The 20,450-nt window shown below is 36.7% G+C and overlaps 1 protein-coding gene and 1 long non-coding RNA gene across 2 annotated transcripts in view; both read left to right on the top strand.

Annotated features, from left to right (window-relative positions):
- LOC126912499 (uncharacterized) overlaps positions 1–20,450 on the top strand; it is a 235,454-nt gene that overhangs the window by 63,396 nt on the left and 151,608 nt on the right. The window lies entirely within an intron of this gene.
- Positions 1–20,450, top strand: part of LOC118264677 (myosin heavy chain, non-muscle) — a 74,572-nt gene that overhangs the window by 29,164 nt on the left and 24,958 nt on the right. Inside the window, 6 exon segments of the mRNA XM_050704905.1 lie at positions 10,122–10,278; positions 13,728–13,849; positions 15,778–15,801; positions 17,680–17,772; positions 17,850–18,279; positions 18,367–19,706. Of these exon segments, the coding sequence (XP_050560862.1) occupies positions 10,122–10,278; positions 13,728–13,849; positions 15,778–15,801; positions 17,680–17,772; positions 17,850–18,279; positions 18,367–19,706 (2,166 nt within the window).

Below are 20,450 nucleotides of genomic sequence, written 5' to 3'. Positions count from 1 at the left end.
TACTGAGTCTTCGAAGAAAGGTATTTAACATAACAACATGTTTTGCTTTGATTGAACTGAACATCTAAGTACACAGTGAAACTGACAATTTGCTAATGGAAAAAGGAAAAACCCCAGCAATGCGCATTCTAAAGGCGACGAACTGCAAAATGCCGGTGTTAATGGCACTGTTAATGTTTGAAGTGAAGTTGCAGTATAGTCTGTATAGTAAGGGGCTACACTTTATTGATCTGTCTCCATTGTTGACAGAATAGGAAAGTCTACATTAGTAAAGGACACATGTTTCATACTTGGGACTATTGAGACAGAGAGTTTCTATAACGTACCTATCAATAAAATCAGTGTACCAATACAAGCTCCTCTTTATGTACAGGCATTCAATAAAAAATCTGCTCCGTCTAACCTTCACACTAGACTAATGTAAGCCATTAATCCAATAATCTTATAATCTGTCCAAATTAAATACGAAACCTAAATCATTCCTTTTAAACTCGACCTCCCAATGTCAGACGACCTGCAATTAATATAGAAGCCGTACGATGGCAATCCAGTTTAATATTAAAATGTGTCTGAATGTTTACACCGTAGCGGCAGGTGGTGGCACCCCCTCGCCCCCGGCTGGTGCAGGTGCAATGCCCCCCAAACTCGACCCGTCTCAGAGATTATAGGCTTTGTAGAAAGTCGAATGTTCAAAAGACGGAGGACGTTATGGCATTATCGAACTTTGTCCTCTCGTGTCCTTTTAAGAGGGCTTCGGGTTAATATTTTGAAATATGTAAAGGATACATTGTTTATCTTACTTATTGTGGCTTATAATTCTTTGTTTGTTTTAATGTTTAGTTGGTGCATTCAAGTCCGTTTTTGTTGTTTTGGTTGTAGCGTACGATTCGAGATGTTTTGCATCGATAGTTTGGTAAAATATTGTTGGTAAACACAGCAGTCAGCCACCTAGTTACATTGTCATTAATTTCCGCTTCTTCCTTTGTTTGCCGCACCTCTCTATTAATTAAATGAAGTGGCTAATTAGTAAAGTGGCTGCAACAATATTTACCACTCAAGTATGTGGTTCTAATATATGGCCATACTTTAGTAATAAATGGTAATGCGTACAAATCCTTTAAGCTTTAGTGTACTGGCGACACGACTCGGCGATACAGTAGCTTTTAGATCCAGCCATTAGATAATTACACGATTGTGACTCAGTCGCAGAACTCATCAAACCGTTTATAGTCTTATCTGGTTACTAAACAGCTGGTATATTTGTATTAAAACCTCCAAAATCTCGATTAATCCATGGTATATTAGGCGACCTTCCACCAGCTTCGGAAGGCCGTAAACCATTGAAGTATTCATCACTAACTACAAATACGGCTATCGTGGGATACAGAGTAACGTCACCACAAACATGATCACGTCATCCATTATCCAATCCTAATCCACACAATGTGCGTTAACGAATATTGTGTAATGTAAACAAATAGTATGCTCATGTTAGCGTCATTTTGTATTTGTAGTTTCATGCTTTAGAGCTCTTTCTTACATTTAGATGTCCTATGATTCTTCAGCTATTCTTGGCTCTCATCTTCCATGAGTAAAAACATTTTATTTTTGAAGTCGAAAATCTGATGCATCATGACTACACTAATTCAGAATAGCTCAGAAAAATAAATCTGATGGCTTTCCGAAGTTTAAAAGGACCTTTGTTTAATAAAGATGATGATTTGCAAATAACTGATTGACATTTCCATAACCGCCAGTGCAAGTACACTGGAAAGCCAAAGGGTGAAGCTAATGATAATAAAGTAAACGATATCAAAGTGATCTTTCAATATTAATCAGCACTCAACATACTTTGACCTGCAGTCTGCTGCCAAGAGAGATAAACTTGACTTGTCTTCTAAATAGCTGTGTGTATTCATGTTGAATTCGCTGATGATTGGCCATTGTGTGCGCCGGTGTACCAACATGTGTGCGACTGACAGACGCCACCTGCCTTATTGGACCCGTGTAGGCGTAACCTAAAAACATGACACCTTAACAATTTTGGAATGAAAATCCTGCACTTTAAGCTTCTTGAAATATTTTTGTACTGAGTTTGATGGCGCAAATAGATTGAGACTAAGCTACTATGATGTAATTGATGATTAAACAATAACAACAAAAGACATGAAGCCAAAAATATCGGTCATGGTGACGTGTATCGACTTTTTATTACAGAGCATTACATCAGGTCTTCCAGGGCGAGCAAACAGACCTTGAATTAGGACCGGACGGCAGCCCAACGGCCCAAATGATTGATGTATTATTTATTTATAATGCCAACATGTACTGAGCCCGGACACGCGTCTTTCGCAACCTTAATGTAAATGTTGGACGCAAGAGTATGAGACACCATGACACGCGTCAAGATTTGGGAGTGTAACCAACTGGACATTAGTTGACTTGGCTTGCAACGATGATTTAAAAGTATGGGAACGTTTTTGTTAAACTATTGTCCATCATTTGTCATAGTGTCAACAAAAACAAAAGAGTAACGTAAGAACAAAATGCACTTGTATCACAACGGATGCTACGATACGAAACGAGCTTATATCCTGCGGCCGCAGTTGAACGACCCCTGCCATTCCTCTGATAATAAGCTAATTATCAACGCTAATTATAATTGTTGAAAATATTTTTATTGCTGTGAATAATGCTTGTGGTCCTTCCTTTGATAAGCCTATAGTTACGTAAAGCTTAGTCACTGATTAGATTGCACGGTACTGGGAAGTGCATGGTAAATAAATGTAGCGTCTAATTTACTTAGAGCTTCGATGACAGATTTTCCATACAACAATGTGTATTGGGACACGATAAAAATTATCTGGTCCTTAAAGTGACTAAAATTACTGAATGGCAAAAAAATCAAATGGAGTTACAATTTCGTCTCAGTTACTGGATGAAGGATGAAGAAACTGCAATATAAAAATAGGTTAAATTAAATGAAAGTTGTACGCGATGAGAAAATTGTAACCTACAAATCTCAAAGCATTATAACTTCGCAACCAATCAATAAATCGCTTGCCAATCTTAATGCTATCATCAAACAAATTGTTGTATCTAATCTTGATCTAAGACCGTAGCACTGTTTTGTCTCAAACAATAGATACTTAGCCCACACGATTCCCTATCGGGGAACACAGTTTGGGTGATTTATATTAAACGATCACTGTTTGTAGTAGAGCATTGATTAACATAAACTGAATGATAATTAGACTTCGTTCTTATATGGAACCGCTATAGGAATAGACTGATGTCTTAACTTGTACTGATTTATGAGTAACTTATCGATTTATGGCTATAAAGTATCGTGTAATAAACCAATTTGAGAAGGAAACAAGAGAGTGAGAGGAGAGACAAAGCTCGAAAATGTCCTTTATGCTGTATTCGTAACGACCTATAATTTGTAATACATATTCATTTCGTTTGTTGGGATTTTTTCCCTAAATGAGCAAGAGAAAATAATGACCTTTTAAGGCAGCATGTCCGTGAATCAAATAGTAACTGTAAAACAGTCTAAACATAGTGTGTCATCGGTATTCATTCTATTACTTACAGTATTTTTCATATAAATAGCAGTTACTACTACTACAGCAGTTTTGTATCAAAACACTTGAATGACCATATAAGGAGACCTTCGAGTCACGTACTTACGTGATCCAAACGTTTCACCATACCTCTGTTATCCATGACTCATGCACTGTTTACATATTTAGTCACACACGTACACGCAAAAGTAAACTAGAGTTTTGAAGTATCTAAAGCCAATAAGGATGAGTTTGCCGTGATGGATGAAGCAATGTGGGCGATAGATAAGGATTACCGTCGCCGCGGTAATAATGCGCTGGGTAATTATATCGTCTTTAAAATTTACTTTTGAATGTCGATAAGTGGAAAATTTTCAGGCAGTTGCAAAATTTTCGCAAATTCATATAATGAAGGACAACCAGTTATAAAATACTTACTTATTGGAGAAAAACTGGTTTTGCCAAGTTCTGAAATAGATTACCCAGTAATTCATGATAAGTGCTGTGGTAAGAAATTCCAACACCATCTTGAGCTACCCCAAACATTCTTCATTTTTAAAAGGCTAAAGCAATATCCAAGTTTATATGGTGATTAGATAAACCAATTATAACTTAACATCTCAATACGCTATTCATTATACCAATAAAGGATCCCACTGAATCGTTAATATTTATAATTACTCTACATTCGAACATATTGATAGCAATGAGCGTTATTATGGGACTTTAACATTCTTCTGTAATGGGCCTAATGGCAGCCCTCATTAGACATATGGATCCAGAATCATCAGAACTCCCATCTGTGTTGATAAAAGCTTAAAACTAGGATAAAATATTCTAGCAGAAGCTATAAACACTAATGGAAGTGTATCATTATAACTCTTCCATGGAGCTCATGCCTGTAATGAGCAAAGTAAAAGCCTCAATCATCAGTTCGTTCTAATAACAGATAATACTGGTATAGTTAGCAATGCAATAATTAAAAGGCGGCCTCGCGCGGCCTTGCCCACCGTTTGTACAGATGCGCTCGCGCCACACCGAGCTATCGTTCGGCATTATGACTCAGGATTGACTTGAGATAACATTTATTGTATCAATATTCATATTAATAAATTCCTAACGTATCTTTATTTATTTTAGCAATATTTAGATGTTGGAAACAATAGAGAAATTGCATAAATGTTTGTACATTTCTACCATTTGTTTTTAGTCCGGATGAACTTGATGGTTAGTTGCACAGGATTTTCTTAAACACAATCACCTTCGCATTTGACGTTACGTTTGCCATTCAAGATTTTATTTCCTACAAATTTGGAATTTGGTACAATTTTACATTCGTTACGCGGTTGCTCAATATTAATAAGTGTGGGGCCGTCAATTAGTTCAGTGTCGTTCACAATGTACAAGTCTCGGAGACGTCTCGATGGCTCTCATTAACTCTCTTGTTGTGGTATTCCAAGGTCAAGATCATTTCTCGAAACAATGATCATTATCAACTAGCACATTTTATGAATTTATTATCATACACTGGAATTAAATTTATGGTTCTATTTACATGTGGCTTTTCAGCTTGTTTAGATTTGTTTTGTTGTTTGTTTTCTTTGGTCTTTGTTTTTCTTGTTAGAGTTTTGATAGTTAATGCAATTTTGAACCCTACTGTTACTCAATGTGTTAAAATATTGATACATGCATTAAAATAATTTTGATTGTCGTTGCAAATCTTATTCCGTATATGGACATTTGCGATTATACAAAAGAATGTCTTGAACGTGCTCGTAAACTGGTCCATAAAATATATTTGCGGCCATTTTCGTTTGGCGAATGTCGATGTGGTGAGTCATACGTTACGTTGTAACTCACCTCCCCATTGTGCGCAAGCGCTGATTGCGTTCCTAATGATGACACATCGGAGGTAACGACGGTTTTCAACCAAATTAAGATTGTGGGGTCAGGTCCTGCCCGGATACGTTAACTTTTTATAAGGTTTCGTTTGTGAAATCTAGAGCACTTAAAACTTTAATCCTTCATGACCAGCTGTCAGAATTGATTTAGTTTTTACGTAATGTAATTAGAAGCTAATTGGAAACATAAGCTGCATTCAAGTAGTTGAAAGTCCTTCACACCTATCCTCAGGTGGCGTATAAATCAGTCCAAAAAAACTCCAACGTTTACGCTTATCCAGCTGTCATTTTGTCACTTAGATCTTGTAAAGTGTCATTCAGTAGTACTTTTAAAGCGTTCGGCGCATTACCAAAGTATTTATTAGCGTATTCCTTATATGGGCATCGTTGAACACGACCTAATAAGGCTCCGGTCTCGTGGAAACTGTGTCGCTTTACTTTTTGTACTCTTTGCAAGTTGCAACACACCTTACAATTGGAAATTCAGCAGATTGAACTTGTATTCTTGTTAAAGGACTTTGCCTAGATAAAATTCTCTTTTGTTGACCTTGTAAGTTGTTCGTGCTATGATTATAATAATAGGTCCTCACTAAAGGTGGGCAGGATCAGTGGAATGCCGTTAGGGATTCCGGGACGAAATACCTTTTTATATGAGGTCACCGCAGAGGTCGGAATTTTTGCGCTGAGGTCATAATTTCGTTACGCAGAATTTTCGTTTGCGGTCTTGGAAACGACTGCAAATAAAATTCTTTAAGTATGAGTTATTTTGGACACTGACTTGTCATAAGACAAAGAAGAAATGTGTTTTGAGGGTCCTCTTTGAAAATACCTTAAGCGATCTTCGATGAAGAAAGTCGACCCTTTCAGCTCACTTTTGCGCACAAAGCTATACTTAAGCGATGAAACTGGGGAGTATCCTACTGAAGTACTTTTCATACCTCTTAGATGTTTTAGAGGCCTTTCAAGGCTCCTTAAAATTTACCTCATTTCACCAGGTTCTAATATTAATTGCGATCGAAAAGACAATGTGTTTGCATACAAATGTTGTGGAAATGGTATGGCATTGTAAATAGGTGTGTTCGTTATCTGACTAGCTTCCTGTTGCCTAGAAATTATCTTGTTACCTTCTTTTAATATATTTTTAAATAGTTCACCTAGCAACCGTTTGTTTATGAACATTTTATGTTACTTACTAAGAATAATGCGGTTGTATCCTTTATCGACCTTCACGATATTTTTAACATGTATTGGAAGAAAGAAGAATGGTGCTGTAAAAGCCCCTGTCTCCCTATTCTTCTTAAAATTGAAGCCTAAATGTCCGTTATCATAACAAAACATTTAATAGCTTAACACAAGTCGTTAGGTAAACAATATTTAATTGGATTTATCTTTTCCGTTCAAAGTATTATCGTTTCGTACTAATGTTAGTTTAATTAACATTGCTTTAGGTATCTGGCTATTAACGAGTTTACATTAAACAATGGAAGGAATTTGTTCGTGTATAGATTTGTTTAAATCATGTGATCAGTCGCGTATATGAATTTATAATATTCTTTTCTTACTTAACATATTAACCGCTACGTCAGACGCTGGTGATCGACGCTTAGCGGAGGATTTGCCTTCAACAGTTTTCTTTCGGCAGTTAATGCTTTAAAGATTAACTTTTGATATAGATTATCTGCAAAAACAACTTATTAACGGCTCCTAATATTCCTATACATCTACAAAATTATATAAATATGGAAATAAAAGAACAATTTCCTCGATTTGTCTAGACAGCAATTGACTTCATTTGCCATTTGTTACGTAGTCAAAACGTGATCTTTAATCCCTCTATTGGTACTAGCAACAAACCTATTCGGATTCAGCGCACGCAGCGTTGTAAGCGTATACTACACTTTCATAGAACTTGGACACCAACTGCGACGCCTACTTAGAAACCGTCTCATATTTTATAGAATCATAACATAGCACCACGACTGTCATATTGTCATCGCTGAACAAATAGGCAAAAGTCTTTCACCAGTTATTCATCCCTAGATGGGATGAATATGTTTATAGAAATCAAATTGCCCAAAATGCTACATGGAATACTCGGAAATCTAAGGATGTCCAAGTATTCATGTTATGTTTCATGATCTCTGCTTGATCCTGGGATCAAAGCAAAATCTTTCGAAGAAACTGCCAGATAGCTCATGTAAGAAATAGGCTTACACTCAGAATCCAGAAGCTAAATAACACTTTGACTCCTTTCTTGACAGGTGCGCTTGCTATAGTCTTTCGATTACCTCGATCAACAAGGTAATCATACAGATATTCCCTAGTATGCTATCAATCCGTAGATGATCAGCCAGGTCAGGTGTTAACACAAACATCGATAATGTTCCTGCGCAGTACGCCGGAGCCCCGGACGCGGGTCACGTCGTAAATTGATTGATATAATTATGTTTATCACAATGATAACATATCTCGGATAAGCTTTTGATGTCGCCGGTAGTTGTAGCAGTGGCAAACACGGTGATTTACTATAAATATTGAAGGAAAATACAAATTATGGACCCACTATATGTTTCCTTACTTCTTCATCATTCGGGAGACGTCTACTGCTGATGGACAAATGCTTCTCCCTTTTTTCTTACTTACCTGTCTCTTAAAAGGTTTTGGTATAATAAAACCATATCATCTGGTAAAACTGATTTATCAGTAATATCACGAAATGTGGATACGTAACATTAGTTGGGTGACTATGCTACAGTGATCTCATGCTATGAATCAGACTGATACTTTAACGAAAGCTTATCCTCAAATAAGTTGCACTTCCTAGTGCTTTCTAAAATCATAACAATATTATTGAAACCTAATCAAATGCTTAATATAATATTTGAAAGTGGTATACTAGACAATGTAACACCAATCTACAGGCTATACTTCATCTGTTATCTTTCTCAAAACGTAAACAAAACCCTAATAATTTAAGAAATCAATCTCACTATATCATCTCGTCAATATAACGATCCTACCAATTAGCATCTAGTTAATTATTCCTACTAATTACTTGTTTGCTCTGAGATACACAAGTACTATCCACTTGACCTGAATAACTTAGTGTTTTAGTGTTAAACTCATTTACACAGATAGTAGGCTGAGCAAGTTTGATTGAATTTTATCTGGGCGCTCCATAGAGCTTTATGTCGACTGGAATTTCAAGTGTTCGTGTATTAAAATGTCATGATGTGGGCATAGGTTTTAATTGCCTGCGTAATATACGTAGGTACTATATCTTTTAGATTTATACCGTTTCATTAGATAAATCTACGTGTGGTTTAGAATAATGGATGGATACATAGATTTAAAAGCCATCGAAAAAATCATTGCAACATTACTTTTCTGGTGCAAAATAAAAGCTGTCTAGGTTTACACGTTCCCTACAACATTTACGAGGAACAAATCTCCATACCAAACAGCATGATCTCAAGTACAGCATCTTCCCTTACAAAAAGGCTGAGAGGAACTATAAATAACTCGCGTATACATAACACATAACATTCCATGTAACACAAGACAACACAAAAAGTAGCACATAACAAAAGCCAATTTTCTTATAAGAAACAACACAATAGTTTATGCGCGGCCGCAGATGCGCGGATGTACGCGATTGTTGCGCGTGATTCACTCTTGCGCGCTTCTTGTTCTTGCCGCCATTTCTACGGATGCGGATACTTTCGTTTTCGTTTTGTTTTTTCCCTGTGATGTTATGACATTGATATGTCTTGTTAGTATCGAAGTTCCTTGCGTATGTGGGAAAGAAGTAGCGTGATTGTTCATTAATGTTCTTGTTAAATTAGCATTACTTGGTATTTAGTCGACATCTTGTTAAGTAACGCTTATTTGTGTCACTGTTTTACTTTTCTTCCTATGCAGACATTATTCTGATGTTTCCTGTCTTTTTGTTTGTTCTTGCAAAGGCAGAGAGACTTATAATTTAAGTTTCATCAGCTAGAAAGTTCGTCTTGTAAACTTCAGATAGCTCATTGACCATATTGAATTAAGTTAACAATCTTTGTAAATAGGTATACCGAATTTTTTTCCCAATTAATGTTGTAAATTATAATAGAGAGTAACCGTTATTGTTGACTTTAGGCCTTAGGAGAAAGCTGTTTTACATTTGCCAACTTCTCAAATGCTTGGTCCTTACTTTCGAAATTATTGTTAGTTTATAATTCGCAGATTTCAATTTTCGAGATTATTTCTTTCTCCTATGTAATCTTCACATTGCGTGATATTTGAACGTAAATCCAATGACTACATTACCTGTCTTCGGTAAGAAATGCCAATGAAGATTTATTTGAATTAGTGTAGTTACAGCACATTGTTCCTTGTTCTTTACTAATGGATAGATTAACAACAATACTTGTAAGAATTCAATAAACTTCACACTTTTTTATTAGGAAATAAGTAGTTTAAGCAGAAACCTTAGTAAGGTAATGTTAAGTTTGCTGATACAAAATTTTTGACAGCACGTATTCTTGGAACACCCTCCTATTGGTGCCTTCTATGGCGGTAAACAAGTTATAGCCAATGAACTTTTTAGTTTACTTTAGAAAACAATATCCAACAATAATCAATTACTAATCTCCTCTTTTTTCTTCCACAGACATACTCCGGTCTCTTCTGTGTAGTGGTGAACCCCTACAAGAAGCTGCCCATCTACACGGAGAAGATTATGGAGAGGTATAAGGGGATAAAGCGGCATGAAGTACCTCCTCATGTGTTCGCCATCACAGACACTGCCTACCGTTCTATGTTACAAGGTAAAGAGCATTCAGAAATGTATTTAATTAGGGTTTATACATAAAGGTACAATAAGAGACGCAAGTCCTTATAAAAGGCCTTATTGAATTAAAAGGTCTTGTGAAATTACAGAATTGGTATCTAGTTGTTTTCATTAGAGACCAAATAAGTCATGTAATGAGTAATCATTTACTAGTTTTACTACCAGCTTTCACACGCAGCCTTAATTTAGTCAAATGTTTACTTAAAAAGAACTAGAATATTCAACAAATTTTAAAACAGCTATCCGTAATGGAAAGAATACAGGTTCAAGCAATAAATAACCTCTCGCCTTGTACGAAATAAAGTGGTATGCGACAGTTGTGCCATAAGTCATTCCGTATCGGCGCCATTACAGAACAATTAGACGAACGTTTGTTATCTGTGGTCGCTAGTGAGGGGCGCGGTATCGACATACTTTACGGAAGGTTGCCTTCATATATTAAAAACTAAGTTTTACCCACATTAATTTAGACTATGTTCTTACAACTGTACCTATTCAAAATTGAAAGGAAATTGATTGAATACTCGGTAAGAGGTATACGTACGTACGAGGTTACGAGTTGGGATTCTCAAAGAAAAGTTTTCGTTTTTAAAGTATCCAGACGGGCAGATCGATAGGTCCTTTGGGGTAACGCACTCCGGTTCTTTCGCGTCTGGTCGTTACCCCAAGGGAGCGATCCACCTCTTAGGGTAAACTTTTGCCAAGTTTACAGCTTTTCACATAAATTTTCTTACAAAAATGTTCAGAATATTCTATTTATTGAGGCTGTCCCATTATGGGCTCTTTGTTAAAATTAATTGCAAAACACCGTAAAGTCAATTAATAGTACCATTTTCGATACGAAAACCTGCTCCCTGCAATATGTCTTACTAGGCAATATAGTGTTGGCTAATTTTGCTGACAATAGACAAATATGGAAAAGGCTTATTACTCATTTTGTCCCCTCACAGCTGCGTCGTAATTTATCGAGCTATTACTAAACAATTAGAGCGACCTAGTAACTTATCGTAGTCTAGTTTTACTGTCTCGAAATTGTATTATATTGTTTATTCGGAAAAATATTTGAAGCATATTAATTATAGATATTCTTGCCTTTAGGCTTCTAACCACTTTCACAGTTTTAACATCTACCTTAATCTCATGTCAATCGGGATTTACTCTTAGCCTAAGATGGATACACATTCTGTCTTCTATGGATTTAAAACATAAACGAATATGATAACATCGATACGTTAGTAAAGGAACTAGTTATTCTAACACTGCTTCCTCATCAATAACTCAACCCTTCCTTTAAAATCTTTTGAAACTTTTCTTGCAAGTTTCCCCATCACTGGCCTACAATATCCCATCAACACTGCGACACCGCTAATGATCCTAGCACAGCTAAGGGACCGCGCCCACGTCAACGGCAAAACGTTTCGAAACTACTAACTACGATACGGCGACAGAATTGTACCATAGAATACAATGCAAATCCACTGTAGCTATGGCTGTAGGACGTCGACTTACGGGAAGGAAAATTATTTGTGTAACAACCTACAACAATCGTACTACAACTCTGTATTGTATGTTTATTTGTGTTAAAAGGAAAAATATTTTTGTTTAGTAAAGCTTTATGAACAATCGTATATGAGGTGGATTCCAGTGTCACCCTTTGGGTGATTCAGAGAGGAGTATACGGTGGTTCAAGGAGCGACAAGACATACATATTGAAGAGATACATATATACTTATACATAATATACTTAATATACTTACATGTAATTGTACACTATTATTAGGTACCTAATAAAAATACTAAAAAATATTACGATATCCTGGTTAGTTATTTACTAAATTAGGTGATTTTGATCAGTCATATGCCTAAAATGATTTGCCTGTATTTAACCAGTAGGATGAGGATGTTACAGGTCGGAATTTTAGTTTTCATTTGTATGCATGTGAACCATAAATTTACTTCAGTTAAGAGAATAACAATTTCATTTCTCAAATCCTCATTAACAATAAAATCTAATGAGTTTTTGGGTCAGAGCCCATTCGTCCCCTAAAATTCGTCCCCCAGCATAAAAGTTGTAGATTCGGCCCCTATATAGGTGCCCATTGGTCACCTGGTAGGGGACCAATTAATATTTTAATTAAAAATATTATTTTTAGGGTACCCATTCGTCCCCTCTAATATTTATACAATATAAGTTAAAGATTCGGCACCTATTCTGGTGCCTATTGGTACCCTGAGATAAAATTAGATTATTCAAAGGACCTCTTGCAGTTGATGCAAGTGGAATTTCGGCGCCTTCTACGAACAGGATGGGCCCTCCCGCGATCCCGCTCAGCAGCCTCCTTTTGGGACATTACAGTCTCACAAAAGGAAGCCACTTCCGCAATTTTCTGTCTCTGCCAACATAGCCTTAACTACTGCTGACAGAAACAAATCTCGCCCGAAATAATATATAACCTGTCGATAGGCTTACGATGTAAAATTGTCTCACTACGAATGGCATGTTAAAATAACGGGTTAAGAATAGATAAGGTGTTTAAAATGGGTAAGTACTTACTCTCCAGAAAAAATAAATATTCTTCAGGGGACGAATGGGCCCCTCAAAAGTTGCAGGGGACAAGTGGGCACAGGGTGCGAATCTTAGGGGACGAATGGGCTCTGACCCGAGTTTTCGTTTACGTTAACAGTCATTTTCAATGAAAACAAGTAGGTATTGTTACATAAAAATCTAGAAATAACTAGTTAAGTTTCAGTTTGTTCTAGCTTAGTCCGTATCAAATACGTCAACATAATCTTCACGCCTTTTTCACTTACAAAGTGAATTAAAGCGATATTTACAATACGATATCTCAACACTGTTTTTAATATTTAAAATCATCTCCATTGCTAATCTTTACAATACCATAGATCTTATTTCCAATACTTAACGCATTTTTAATAAGATCAGCTTAGTAAAGGCAATTTACAAGATTTTTTACTTACTTATCTGTTTTTTGTTACCCGACCAAACAATTTCCCCTTCAACAACTCGTATTCATTAAAATACAGGGGTCGTAATGAAACCACCGCGTCGGGCCTCCCGGCTACCCTCGTCATGTTTTCCAAATTAAAGCAGACTGAAAAATTTATACAATTTTCAGGGGACATACTTCGCATTCCATTTCAAATGTTATTGCTTATACTGGATTGTGGATAATCCTTTTTTTTGTTCACTCCTTTCGCATAATTTAAAGATTCGGTGCGTAAGCAGACTACCTAGCGGGTTTACCGGGTCTCCGGCTCAAAAAGCAGGAGTAGGAACGGTGTGGTTTTTAGTCAGTAAGAGTCTGAGACTCCCTCTCGCTACGGGCGGGAGAAGTCATTGGCTGCTTTCCCCTTTAAAAAAAGTGTGTAAGCCATAAACTAATACAAGTACCCCTTAACTTCCAGATCGAGAGGACCAGTCAATTCTTTGCACAGGAGAATCTGGTGCTGGTAAGACAGAGAACACAAAGAAGGTGATACAATATCTCGCGTACGTCGCCGCATCAAAACCCAAGGGATCTGGAGCGGTAAGCACCATGACCTATACTTAAAAAAGTACCAGTAGATAGGTGTTAGGTAACTTTTTCGACCAACTGGTCTAACTGCCGCACAGTCATTTAATGATCGCTTAAACTATTCCTTAGTAACCATTTTGTTTCGAAAACAATTGCTAAGGACTGATTTAAGTAACCATTAAATGAGGTGAGTGCGTTGGTAGGAGATTGTAGAATATCAATGTGTTTACATGTAGTAACTATTTGCCTTCCGTAACTTGCGTAGGGTGATATCAGGTATAAAGAATTGAGTATTGAGATTTTTGGTTAGAAACAGAACGTAATGTTATAATAGGATTGTTTAAAGTTAGGAACGCATAATATAATAGACAAAACAGAGGAAAATATCTAAAAAGCATATTTTAATCTAGAGAGAAAAGTGTATCTAAATGAAAAGCTAAATATAAGTTTACAATGTGAAATAAATCTATTGTTTGGAAATCTATGCAATTATTTTTCCTTTACAAGTTTACATTGTTTACAAAAATACTTATATGACAAATCAGTGAAATGTGTGAAATAATGACCTTATATTTTCTCTTTCAATTCTTGTATTGTTTCATGATATAAAAAGTACTATAGTGATAGTTATCGGACCCTCTCATTGACATAGCTTTATTCAGTAGAAAATATACGAGTAGGTACTACTTATCCAGTACATTGTGATTTGTGAAGAATTTTCACACAAATTCCATTTCATTGTGATTTATCCCCTATTCTACGAGTACCAATCTCAAGTTACATACTCAGGTGTCTAGTTATTCTAAATAAACTCCCTTCCTAGACGTAACGACACAGTGAAATGACAATGTTTATTTAACTAAAGCTGTAACTTAACTATGGTTTACGTAAACTGTAGTCTCCACGACACTTGCGTGGAGTTAATAAATACGCGGTTAAATAATTGAGTAACTTGAATTGCTGCTGCATTTTAAATGTTATAACTTTGGTTAGGGATGGTTTATGTTAGGGGACGTTTTGATTGTCATTTTAAACGGTAATTTGTGTGAATTATATGACAGTCAAAATTAAGTACAGTCCACGTGAGGGCAGTAACATAGAGTTTTTGGGGATGTGTATCGTATACCGTTGGATTATATTATCGTTAGAAACATACTCCTTGTTCCTAGTGTTCATATAATTTATTGTTTTACTAGATTACTAAATTCAAAATGTCATTATACTTTTTTTATCCAGAAAGAGGTCTACCTCTTTCTATTCTGTCGTTCTATCTATAGAACGAAGCTACTTTTATTGTTTTATTATACGTTTTTAATTATCTATAAAATTAATTGTTAATTGCATTGTTATAAGCGTTCGCACGTATACTGGTTCGACTATCGCGTTCGGGTGAGCGAATTAAAACAATTTGTTATCGGCTAGCAAATTGTTACAAATACAGTATTTTATAGGCACTTTCTCTTCAGTGTAATAATTAAAAAACTACTTACTAATACTGATTATCTAGGCCACTGCTAGTGTTTTTGCTAGCTCTTGTATTTATACATTATTCTGCTAATTGATGCTAATTGTTGTTCTTATTATTTAGACTCGTGTTATTTCTACTGTTACAGTATATCGCAAAAGTTTCACAGCTAGATCTTTGACTTTGTATGTAGAGAGTGCGTAATTTTTCTGGTTTACTGTACGCTATGTACCTTGATTACCACTTCGACACATGCATGATGGAGGTGGCATATGTTATGTACAGCACAAACATTGTACTATTTCTTTGTGTTGCTAGAAAACAAAGTTTTTTTGAATAGTTCCATTCTTTTTCTGGCAACATACACAATTATGTAGATAATTAAGTACCTATATCTCTTCTACAACACACTGATGTATATTTTTTTTATTTTTCCTCTTCTCCGTGAACCTGGATATCGATTCGACCACAACAGGGACCGTCGCCACAGTTGATTATAGTAAGTCATGGAAAAATTATACAAAAACAGGATAACCACTAATCGCCTGCCGGATTTGGGGATATATGGGTGTGGTACATTATTCTCTTTACTACCTGAGATGAGTATGAAAAGTATTCATTGATTGATTACCTACCTGCCTACAATTTTATTTATTTTTAAACGCCGCAGGAACGCGTGCTCTAAACGTTTTAGACTATTCATTCAATACTTATCGTCTAGGCAACGTTTAAATCAAAGAAATTAGTATGAATGAATCATATGCGATTTATGAATAACATTTAATGGAATGTAGATATATTCAATGCTAATATATTACATATCAATTAAATTAATTAAACATCAGAGAATAATTTACCACGATTAACTTGGATTGAATTATGGGTGCTTTTACAACGGATTATGGTTGGGTTTGGCATGGCAGGAGCATTGCGCTGAAAGGTTTCATCAATTTTCTTCTTACATGGTGAATTCTATCTTTTTTTTATTTAATAAATGCTATGCGTATGCCTGATTACTAAGTTGGAGATATGATGCTTGCATGTTCGTTTAATACCCTGCGATTATTTATGATCTAGTTTATTTATTTGTTGTATTTTATTACGAAAGTGTTTTATATCTACAAATAAGAAACATAATTGTATAATTATTTATGTATACTGGTTGATTAATAATTATGTTTATGTGATAATATGTTATAATATATTATATTTTCGTTTTTCTTTCGTCGTTCTTATACAAACAATAGTCCCTTACCACCATTAATATACACCTATTTAATTTATACGTAAACACAATTACATTAATAAATTATTTACAAAATTAAAAATGCTTTAATTTCCTTTAGAGTGATATTAGTTCTTATTTTCAGAATTATGTATTTATTTTATTTTGTTGTTTAATCGTAATCATTATTCCCTAGTATGTACATTTCAGTATACCTCATTAACTTTAGTACAGCCACTCCCACACCCTAACAAGTAATCAGCTTTGCGTCATGTGCTAACCTAAATGTATGAATTTGTCATTAAATTGCATAACAATGGTCAATTCTCGACAACAGTCGTAAAATATACCTCTTTATGAGTCGTAAACAAATATTGTAGTACTGTAGAACATACGTTAAGAGATCGTGTTACGCAACATGTTGCAAGACGAACGTTTATGGTATATTTTGTGCCTAATTTATGTTCGTCATGAGCATTGTTGTTTTAGTTATGGGATCTTAAACTTTATGATTGACTAATTAGTAGAAAAGTTACAAGAAAACATATATAAATGTAACTTTTTAATAAAGTACTGTTATGTTGCTGCAACACGTCTGGCAACGTGTCTTGTAACATGCGATGCAACTACAAATTCTTATTCAAAGAGGTATATTAGTGAATGTGTTGTGACGTGACGTTGCTATTGTATTGTTATATATCATGTACCATACTAACCCTGTAACATTAACCTGTAACATTTCATTTCACGCTGCTAATCCCTTCGTAGACAAACGGACCAACATTCGAGGTAATGGAACGCTAACCATTCGTTTTCAACGTTGCTCTAAACCCTGTCATACAATAATGATCTTTAATAACATTGTTTGGATGTTAAATATTTTGTACAACTTGACACAAGTCAATAGAACTCATTTTTGAATTAGAAATGGGCTGTTATTTATGTCAAGTTAGCAAAATCAGATCTTAAAATCATGTATTGAATTTGGTTTGGTATCATTAATTTAATTTACTAACATCCATTGATCCATTTTTTATTTTAACAGCATTTAGATACCATTACTAAAAGCTCATTCATAAACCTGTTTTTATTTTCATCTACGTAAACATCTGTTGTTTACTAGAAATAATTAACATATTTTATTTTCTCTAGGGTGAACTGGAACAACAGCTGTTACAAGCTAACCCCATATTAGAAGCCTTCGGTAACGCCAAGACTGTTAAAAACGACAACTCTTCTAGATTTGTAAGTATAACCACCATCTTAAAACATGTATAAAATAGTATTGTATTGGTTTTAATACTCACTCTTCCTGATTCCAGGGTAAATTCATTAGAATAAACTTCGACGCGTCAGGTTTCATAGCGGGCGCGAACATCGAAACGTACTTACTCGAAAAGTCGAGAGCTATCAGACAAGCGAAAGACGAGAGGACATTCCACATATTCTACCAGCTCCTTGCCGGTGCCACGACACAGCAGAGAGCCGAGTACATCCTAGAGGACCCCAAGAGCTATCCATTCCTATCCAATGCTGCACTGCCCGTCCCTGGCATCGACGACGCAGCCGAGTTCCAGGCCACCATCAAGTCCATGAACATCATGGGCATGAACAACGAGGACTTCAACTCGATATTCAGGATAGTCTCCGCAACTCTACTCTTCGGCTCCATGCAGTTCAAGCAGGAAAGGAACTCCGACCAGGCCACGTTGCCTGACAACACAGTCGCGCAAAAGATCGCGCATTTACTTGGTAAGAAATAATCTTGTTGTTATTTTGATGTCACTTATAGATAGTCGCCGGTGTAGTTGTTCTCACGTATTGCTTTTTCTGTTTCAGGTCTTTCCGTCACAGAAATGACTAAGGCGTTCCTCAAACCTAGGATCAAAGTGGGCCGCGACTTCGTCACGAAAGCTCAGACCAAGGAGCAAGTGGAGTTCTCGGTGGAAGCTATCGGCAAGGCTTGCTACGAGCGCTTGTTCAGATGGCTCGTGAACAGAATCAACCGCTCCCTCGACAGGACCAAGAGACAGGGAGCTTCCTTCATCGGCATCCTCGATATGGCTGGTTTTGAAATCTTTGAGCTTAACTCCTTTGAACAGCTCTGCATCAACTACACTAATGAGAAGCTCCAGCAACTCTTCAACCACACTATGTTCATCTTAGAACAGGAAGAGTACCAGCGCGAAGGTATCGAGTGGAAGTTCATCGATTTCGGTCTCGATTTGCAACCGACCATCGACTTGATCGACAAGCCTATGGGAATAATGGCTTTGTTGGACGAGGAGTGCTGGTTCCCTAAGGCTACTGATAAGACTTTTGTTGAGAAGCTGGTATCAGCACACTCCGTCCATCCCAAGTTCATGAAGACTGACTTCCGTGGAGTTGCTGACTTCGCGATTATTCACTACGCTGGCAAAGTAGACTACTCCGCAGAGAAATGGTTGATGAAGAATATGGACCCTCTGAACGAGAACGTCGTATCCCTTCTCCAGTCATCCCAGGATCCGTTCGTGTGCCACATCTGGAAGGACGCGGAGATCGTGGGCATGGCGCAGCAGGCGATGACGGACACACAGTTCGGCGCGAGGACCCGCAAGGGCATGTTCAGAACAGTCTCTCAATTGTACAAGGAACAGCTGACCAAACTGATGGCGACGCTAAGGAACACTAACCCGAACTTCGTAAGGTGTATCATTCCCAACCACGAGAAGAAGGCTGGAAAGATCGAAGCGCCTCTAGTTCTCGACCAATTACGTTGCAATGGTGTGCTTGAAGGTATCAGGATCTGCAGACAAGGTTTCCCCAACCGTATACCCTTCCAGGAGTTCAGACAGCGCTATGAGCTGCTGACTCCTAACATTATACCGAAAGGTTTCATGGATGGAAAGAAGGCTTGTGAGCAGATGATCGAGGCTCTAGAGTTAGATCACAATTTGTACCGCGTCGGTCAGTCCAAGATCTTCTTCCGGGCTGGTGTACTGGCACATCTTGAGGAGGAACGGGACTACAAGATCACTGACTTGATAGTCAACTTCCAAGCGTTCTGCCGAGGCTACCTTGCTAGGAGGAACTACCAGAAGAGACTGCAACAGCTGAACGCTATCCGCATCATTCAGAGAAACTGCGCCGCCTACCTCAAGCTGCGCAACTGGCAGTGGTGGAGACTGTACATCAAGGTAAGTAAACACCATCACCATTCTCGTATTATGTATCATTTCAAATCCACTTTCCATGAAATACACTTGTTTCTGTCTGGTCACTTCATGTCCCACGTGTTTTGGAAATATTCCAACGCCTATACATAACAAATGTATAATGTATTCATTCCTTTGTATAATAATTAAACTGCGAATGCTACAGAGTACCGACATATAAGTGTAAAGAGTTACAGAGATAATAAGGAGACGTCGAGTAAGATGCAGGGAAGAGCTGCAACGTAACATACTCTTTATTTTTATTTAACGACAGTTTTGTAAACATCATTCTAACTTATACCTAAAAAAATTACATGTAACCTTCTACATGCGATAACGCATAAAAAGTCATCCCTAACTTTCATAACACATTTATTTAAAAAATATATGTTTCATTATATTTTTGTTTCCAAGCTGCATATTGATTACGTTGCAAGGATGCAACTGTACCCTTAGTAAGAGTTTGCTTTACGTTTAAAGTTAAACGTTAACGAGACCGCTTTTGGCGCTTTGATTGGTTGGTTTATTCCAGCCGGCCAATCAGAGCGCCGAACGCGCTCTCGTTTCGATTACTTTATTAAACGTAAAGCAAGCACATACTAAAGGCATTGAGCTTACCATGTTACGCTTTCATTCATCCAACATGTCACTAAACGAAGATTTATACAGGATTATTGGTAAAACAAAAACGACTTTACCGGACTGTTACGGCAGCAATACTGCACC

The sequence above is a fragment of the Spodoptera frugiperda genome, chromosome 26 (genome assembly GCF_023101765.2).
Source record: "Spodoptera frugiperda isolate SF20-4 chromosome 26, AGI-APGP_CSIRO_Sfru_2.0, whole genome shotgun sequence".
NCBI classification, from domain to species: Eukaryota; Metazoa; Arthropoda; class Insecta; order Lepidoptera; family Noctuidae; genus Spodoptera; species Spodoptera frugiperda.
Note: the sequence above shows the minus strand (reverse complement) of the source record. Positions and strands in the feature narration are given on the sequence as shown.